The 8,675-nt window shown below is 38.3% G+C and overlaps 1 protein-coding gene across 1 annotated transcript; it reads left to right on the top strand.

The window, feature by feature from the left end:
- Positions 1-238: 238 nt before the first annotated feature.
- On the top strand, positions 239-7,692 carry LOC131233417 (sec-independent protein translocase protein TATA, chloroplastic-like). Its single transcript, XM_058230118.1, has 2 exons — positions 239-638; positions 7,370-7,692. Exons 1-2 carry the CDS (start codon positions 321-323, stop codon positions 7,499-7,501), a joined length of 450 nt encoding a protein of 149 aa, XP_058086101.1. The 5' UTR covers positions 239-320; the 3' UTR covers positions 7,502-7,692.
- The last annotated feature ends 983 nt before the right edge of the window (positions 7,693-8,675 follow it).

The raw sequence follows: 8,675 nt of genomic DNA, 5'->3' as shown, positions 1-8,675 counted from the left end.
TTGGGCTTATAACTTAAAATGATCCGTTAAAATAGATGGACGGCATGGATGAAACACATACATCATGGTGGGCCCCACATAGTCCCTCCTGGGGCCGAGCCTTCATATTAAACCTTATCCCAGAGACGTTTGTATTGGATCCGGCCTCAGAATCCACCAGAACACATGTCGCATTATCAACGGTCTGGATGACCGAAAGGTGGGGGCCATTTGAAGCTATTCACTAGCACACCAGACCAAATATCTGCTGGAGAAGACAGCAAGAAAAAAGAGAATCAAAATATCAAACAAACGCATACACCACCTAAATAAAGAGATAAATGGCAATCTCAGCTTCTTCTTCCCTTTTCATTCATTCTTCAATTCCAAGAGCTTATTCTTCCCAATCTTCTGTCTCTTCTTCCAAGTCCATCTTCTTCAACGATGGTAGAAGAGGTTTTCTCAATCACAAGAAGAACCACGCCATTGTCTTGAGCAGATGCCGCAGAGCTCAAAAGGGTCTGAGCATCCGCTGCTTGTTCGGGCTTGGTGTGCCCGAGCTCGTCGTCATCGCCGGCGTCGCCGCCCTTGTCTTTGGTCCCAAGAATTTGCCTGATGTCGGGCGCAGCATCGGAAAGACTATCAAGAGCTTCCAGCAGGTTGGTTTTTTTTTTTCCTGAATTTTTGTGAATTCTTTTATTTAGTTGTGTTTGATTGGATCAAGAGCTTCCAGAAGTTATTATTATTATTATTTGATTTTTTATGAATTCTTTTATTGAGTTGTATTTGATTATAGTTTTGAATTTTACTGAATTGAATTGATTTGATTTGGAATGATTTTGATGGAATTACTGTGACATATTACTGGATTTATAATTTAGGACAATTTCAAAAATACCCCCTCAGAAATACTTAAAAATGAAGAATACCCCTGGAAGATTCAATATATCAGCAGAGCCCACCCATACCATCCCTGGTACCTTTGTCAGATAGTTTTTGACTTTTTGTCAATCTTTCCCTTGCTTTAACGTTTGCGGCTCTAAGTCGCACAACATAAAGATTTGAGTATGAGAATTTGATGTGACACAGGAAATTTTGATGTCATGCATTTCGGTGTTGATACTTTTCGTGATTGTAATCAATTTGATGAGAGCATAAAACTCATTGATTGTAATCAACCAATGTAATGGACTATTAGGTTGCGCTTGATTGTAATCAGCCTTTGTAATAGTCTATTACATTGCGGCCGTGGGAGTTTCATGCTCTTGTTGCCGGACCCCGGCGTGGATAAAGGAGGAGGGTTGTGTCAGGTTCACAGCCGGCGTCAAACTTATGCCATAACTTCCAAATGAATTCGAACAAACGGGGGAAAAGGATTCATGTATTATATCTCTAAGGGTTAGATGAGATAAGGCTTAGATGATGATGGTGATGACAATAATAGGTTTTGTGACTATAGATAACTCTAGACATTTCCAAGGTGTTGTATTATATCTTGAGTTATATTTAGTTATGAAAAATATCGGTATAGGCAAATATATCATATCTTTTTTTTCCTGTTGATATGTGTATTGTGACAAATGTCATGTCAGTACTGATATGTTACATGACTTAAACCATATAAACAACAAGGAAAGGGCAAGAAAATTTATCCGACAGAAGTGTCGAAGTGGTAAGGGAGGGTTCTGCTGATAAATTGAGTCTTCTAAGGGTTGTATTAATGTTTAATTATTTCTCTAGGCTTTTCTTGAAATTGTCCCTTGATTTGAAAGACTAGGAAGAACATTGGCCCTAGCCCGACCCTCATCTCCCAAGCACTAATCAGCCTAAAGAGGCCTTGGCCCTGGACCTGGGCTTACTAGGCCAGGCCAGCCGTGGTATCAAAAAGATTGAAATGATTAAGGGTTTAATACGGTCCAAATCTAAGAAATTTTTACGGTCATCCCATCCATCCACGATAAGTCCTATTATATAAATGATTTTGATCATTGAAAGTTGAAACATGACACTCAATCCAAGAGTGACTTTAAACTACACATGTTCATTGATTAGGAACCACTCACAAGTGTCTTTAAATGCCCATTCCTTTTCTATGCCCATGGCCTCTTTTAAGATTGGGCTTGCCCATCCATCATTTGCTAGGGATCGGTTTGGACACCGGGCCTGGGTTTCAAGCCAAGGACCGACCTTTGGGCTGAGTTTAGAAGTCCAAGCCCTGGTTTATTTCCCAAATTTTTAGTGTCCATGGATATCTACCCTTGTTAAGCTTCGTTTTTTTGGCAAAGCTTCAGCGTTTTTAGTGTCAATTCTGGGTTTAATTCCATTGATAGGATTAGGGCAGATTAGATTCTCTTAATTTATGGGTAAGTTTGTTATGATAGTCTGCAGTAACTTTAGTGGTATATTAAGAGTTTAAATAAATAATACTTTCGTTTGTAAGATTTTGAGTTGCAAGAGGAAACCAAATATGGAAGGGTGGGTAGTGGGTAAAGTCCAGCTTAGAACGGGAAATGAAGATAGAAAGTTGTAGTTAGGGAAATTAGGCTACTAGGACAGAGTTTGTGGAGATCTAGGTCAAAGGAAGGCTTTTTGTTGAAGCATGCCATGTCACATACATATGGGACTAGACTAGGAGGTTGCCATACACAGGCTTCTTCTCTTTTATATCTTCTGGCATTTGGAAAGCAATGTGCAGAATGGAAAGAGAATTCTTAAAAGCCATTGTAGGAAAATAGGATACGGAACGTGCATTTGATTTTGGGAGGATATATGGTGTGATATTGAAGCATTTTCTAATATGTTTGCTAGGTTGTACTAGGTGGTAGCTGGTAAAAAGCTTATGATGTTCCAAGCTTCAATGGAAGCAGGGCTAGGTAGTTTTGATGCCAAAATTTAGTACAACTCTGATGGATAAGGAGATTGTTGAATTTGTTAGTATGATAGAAAGGCTCACAATTCCCTTCTGAAGGGAAGATGGAGCAGTGGCAATGGAGCCTTAGTTGCACGATCCTTCTAACTAGGCGCCACTCCTGCTTTGAATTGCACTTCAGATTTGCACTTCCATTCCCGCTCCCGTGTCCTACCTGCTTATACTTGAAAACATTTTGAAAGAGATGCTTCCCCACTCCTACACTTGAAAACATTTTGAAAGAGACGCTTCCTTACTCCCGCACCCGAATTTGCCACCGCGTTGCTTCACACTTCATGTAACTGCAGAGGTGGAGCTTGGAGAAGAGTGGGCCAAGGTGTTCCAAAATGATAATAGTGGCCATAATGGCCACCACTGTTACCGTTGTGATATGGGCCGTTACGGCCCCCGTATCGGCCGTTAGTTATGACCGTTACCGTTATGTAACGGCTGTTACGTAACCGATATTGAATACCTTGGAGTGGACCATTCTCTGCCAAGTCATTCTGGTGAATGTTATTGGGTTAGCATAGTGCCCAATTGTCTTTCCTTATTGCTCACGCAAGGAGGTTCCTAGGTCGCCACATTGATGGCTTTTGGATGGTTGGCGGGAGGGTTAAGATTCTCACCGTTAATCATTTCGGAAGTAGGTAGATGGGGCGAAGAAACAGTGGGGCACCTTTTTCTTCTTGGAAGTTTCTCTTGAAAGGTCTGGTTGAAGATATTTTCCCTTTGGGATTGGGTGATGCCAGGAAGGATTCAAGGTCTGATCCAAGCTTGGCAAGGAGGGCCAAAGGGAAAAGGAGAAGAATCCTTTAGTGTCTCTCTGTGCTTGCTTGGATTTTGGTCAATATGGAAGGAGCTTAGTGATATAACGTTCTTTTTTTTTTTTGTAAGAAGGTTGTATTGCATTATGTAGTGTTTCAAAATACTGGAAATAGAATTGTGAGTTGTGCTTTGGTGCGAAATGAATTTCCTGGGTGTAATAGTGAATCAATTGTTAGGTGGGAATGAATCTTGTTCCTCTAAGATGATCCAACATCATTTGTGCTTTCTCTTTGGCTGTGTGTCCAGTTGCTTGCTTTTGTTTTTAATAAACTCATCATTGACATTCAAATACACACGCACACTTATGTGCATGTGGTGTAGGATGGCCTAATCCAATCCTAAATGAATGCGGATTTAAAAGGGATGGATTTATACAAGCACTAACAATAAAATTTCAGCATTATACATCATAACACAAGAAGGGACCAAGGAAAATTCAGCAATGATCATGACCATCCATCAGAAACACATTATATTGGACCTTAAAATCTGAATTTAGTAGGATTTGGCGAAAGATAGGACTTTTGTCTTGCAATGGGTCCGTCTGACAATCCAAGTGGATCTTCTAATCTAGGAAATATGAATTTGCTATATTGAGAAATCTGAAAAATTCAAAAAAATGGATGGTTCTTTGATTATAATTCAAATCTAGGGCCTTGGGCGATGGGATTTGAAGAAGATCAAAATATGTATGTGTAGGGATCAAGATCTTCCAAGATCTAATGTTTTGGATTGAAAAGAAAAGGGATCAGATTCTAGATCTAGAGAATTTAGAAGAAAATGAAGAAAAGATGTTTAAAGAAGAGAATACTTTGAGAAAAGAAAGAACGAGAGAGAAGGAGAAAATGGAAAATCACTTCCCTAGGCCTCGTGCCATTTTCCAATCACTTGAAGTCGAAGATGGAATCGTCCGGCCTTGAAGAAGCAAAAGCTTTCTTTTTCATAAACATAACATAACATTACCTTTGGGGTTCAGGGCAAAACACTCTTATAAATTCGGAATTACATTAAATTACCAAAATACCCATACTTTTGAAAAAAAAATTCACAAAAAATTACGCGCGCACTGTCTTAAAACTCAAATAAATAAAATGTTCATAAAATAAACTCAAATCCAAGATGCCTGATGGGCCCCGATGATAGCGCAATGAAGGTAGCCCGTGACGATCCAATGGTCCGATCACACCATCATCGCAATCCAACAGTCCAAATATCTCCTCCAAGTAACTTATATATGTCATGAACATATGTGGAAGGTCTTTAACTTCTAGAGACCTAACTCGTACTCGCCATCTAACCATATTGACACGGGTAATACATGACTCCTGCGTTGATACACTTTGAATGGTCTGATGTCCGTATTAGCATGAATGCTTGTGTGCGTGAATGCATGGGTGCGCTCATGTATTTTTCTATTATCAATGGGTTGTGTTAGGATAAAATTGGAATGTTACCGGTTGAAATTGTTATTACAGATTTTAATTAGGACAAAATCGGAGAGTCTTGGGTTTAACATGGAAATGAAAGTTTTGAGATTGGGAAAGAATGCATGAACTGTTTACTTTCTTTTTTTGAAATGTTTTAGCGACGTTTGTTGCTATTATCAAGGGACTGTGTTAGGTAAAAGTAGAATGTTAAGAGTTTAAGTTGTTTGTTAATGATTTTAATTAGGATACAATTGGAAAGTTTTGGGTTTAACATGGAAACGAATGGTTGAGATTAGGAAGGATGGATGGCTAGGATTCTGTAGAAACTATGAAGGTTAAAGGAGGTCTCTCAAATCAGGGATGTCATGGTCCTGGCTTGGGCTGGGCTGGGGGTCTTGCCTGAAGTTTGCCCTTGCTTTCAGACTATGTCATCTGCAAATGGGCCTAGGTTTGGACATGGGCCCTCATATACCCAGGCCCAACATGTATGTTATCAGGTCTTAAAATCAAGCCCAACCTGTATGTTTATCGACCCTTAAAATCAGGCCCAACTGAAGCCTACAGGCCAAAAGCTTGGCCTTGGATTTAGGTCAGCTACCTAACATGGGAGGGAAGGAGGGATTCGGTCTTTTGTGTCTTTCTTTGCATATTCTATTACAATTGGGAAAGTTTTTGCATCAACATGAAGGTCCTAAAACACTTAAGGTCTTTAGAGGTAATGTGGTGCCATTATGCTTAGGGCCTGTTTGTTTTGCTAATTACCCTAGTAATTGGAAGGAAAAGTGTCATCTTTATGATTTTATCATCGCCAAATAAAATACAGGAATTGTGGGTCAAATGCAGACAGCAATAGTATCGCTAATATTATCAATAATATCAGTGATACCAAGAACACTGATATAATGAAACATTTGGTCCAATCTATTAACTTTTGTTTTAAGTAATAATGCATTCCTTTGAAAATTTTCTAACATGATAAATGTAACAAAATTCTGCGATGTCAGGAGATTACATTCCACTCTTCTTGCGATGTTTGATCATTTTCTGCTTGCACCCATCGGGAATTTCAAATTCTTACATTTGTTATACATAGCAATGCGCATATATTTTGTCAAGAATGCAGAAAACTTGTCAAAATTGTGGAAACTAAGAATCTATACTATTGATCTGCGGAAGCATTTTCTACAAGTATCCTAGAGTATAGCTATAGTATGACTATCATGTCATGCCCAACACAATATCTTGAACATCTGCAACTCTAAAGGTATCATAGATACAAAGCCAAGGCTCATCGATCATTTAATTCCTCTTAAGCATATTCTAACATGTTATAGCACACTGGTGCACATACTATGACAAGAATGTTAAAAAAAATATTATCATAATTTCAGAAACAACAAAGCTATACCATTGATTCGGTGTTGCTATGATGCACATAGGAACACAACTATTATGTGTAATGAATTCTTCAGTCCTTAGTACAGTTTGAATTAATGAGGGGACCTAGTTCACATTGGACCATTGGATGGGCATGGGTTACACATGACTCTGATATCACCCTGATTGGGTGTTTGTAACTGTTCAAATAATGGGCCTGCAAAATCGACTGTAAGAGCATTTTTACTCCTACCATCCATTTTGCATGGCTGCGATTTTCCAATCATAGTTACTCTTGGGTCATGTTGCAATTCATAATGGTCAGTTTCTATCCAATGGTCTTTGTTGATCATTGGTGGGCTCTCATGGGTTCCACATAGGACATCAAACCATAATGAGGTATGAAGAATCCGTGCCGGATCATAGCATAGTGATAAATCTCATTCTTGGCAATTTCGAGATTTTCAAAATTTGAGTTCTTTCTCAGGATATTATCAGAAAATCTTGCCGAAAACCAAAATATCTATAACATTTGATGTAAATTAATAAATAATTCTCAAATATAGTTATATAATAAATTCCCCAAGGTTTTAACAATTAATGAGTTAGTATCGCGATAAAAATGTGATTTTTTAAAATGTGCCAATATTTTGAAAATCTTGTGATAATATTTGTTTAGTATTTTCACAATATTATTGCGAGATTTTGCAAAATCTCAGCGATATTCTTTACACCAGATCATAGCTCTACATGTGCATTCAGATAGTAATTACAGAACTTATATGGATCATTTGGGCAGATTTTAATGCTTGTAATTGTCATTGATATTTGTATTCTTGAACTTTGATAGGCAGCCAAGGAGTTTGAGACGGAGTTGAAAAAAGAACCCGAAGATACAGCTGAATCCCCTGTGGGGATACCAGCTGCCACGAGCGAAGATGAGAAGCAAGAAGTGGAAGTCTCGGGCAAGAAAGAGAGCTAGGAGATCCCGGGGCCTGATTCTTCGATTCTAGCATCTGATCACTTGGAAATGTGAACTCATTCACTTCTCGAGTTTCTTTTGTATCCATAAGATTTGGAAGGATGAATTTCTTCTTTCCTCATTGAGATATGTAACACACATATGACTAAATGAGGATATGATATGGTAGAGTGGTGGAACCGGATTGATTCGGCCATCCATCTAGTGGCTAATACCATGGATGGCCCTCGTTTAGAATACACACCTATCAAACATTTCTAGCCATCACATTTCTTCACTTTAGCTTAATGCCGTCCATTAACCATTTTTGGGTTTTTACAAACAGCCATTTATCATATGTTTAGGAGGATCTGGTCTATAGGAACAAGCTGGGTGGAAGAAATGAAGATGTGCCTATGGATTTTTTTGCAATTGTTGTATACTACTCAAACTGAAAGGGAAACTTTATAGAATGGATATGACTGCCATGCTTTACGAAACAAAATGTTGGGCAATTATAGAACAATATGCTCATAGACTATAGTTGAAATGAGGATGTTGAGATGGATGAGTGGTAAGCTGAGAAAGTATAAAATTAAAAATGATTGCATTCGGGGAGAATTATAGCAACAATAGGTCATAAGACGAGGGAAAGTATACTTAGATGGTTTGGTTTAGTGTAATGGAGACCAAGTTTGATTTGGAACTAAAGAAAACCCCTTTTTCTTTGGTTTTTTCAAAAATGTTTAGGAGGGAAATGAATTTTTCAAACTTTAATTTTTTAAACTAAAATTTCAACATCACATTGTGCCCACATGTGCTGCATAAATGACTTTAAAACTTGCTGACTCAACTTGAAGCTCAGATGAGTTGACTCGATTTGGCGAGATTTAAGTTGAGGGAAACTCGGTTCAGAATGAAAAAGACTCAATATGACTCGGCCTGACTCGAATTGTAAAATGACAACTGAGATATTTGAACTTGCGACCTGTCAATAGAAGCACAAGCTCCAGCAATTCATAAACATAAAGTTGGGTTTTTCTGTCTATTTGATAATAAATAACAGTTCTTATGATTTAAAAATTCGTTTGGATAGCTTTATGGACTCCTTTCCAAGTTTTGTCTAAACAATCAAGAGCTCTTTTCTCGGATTGAAAGAAATTGGACGCGTCCGAAGGGATTCTAGTAGGATTCT

The sequence above is a fragment of the Magnolia sinica genome, chromosome 18 (genome assembly GCF_029962835.1).
Source record: "Magnolia sinica isolate HGM2019 chromosome 18, MsV1, whole genome shotgun sequence".
Lineage (NCBI taxonomy): Eukaryota > Viridiplantae > Streptophyta > Magnoliopsida > Magnoliales > Magnoliaceae > Magnolia > Magnolia sinica.
Note: the sequence above shows the minus strand (reverse complement) of the source record. Positions and strands in the feature narration are given on the sequence as shown.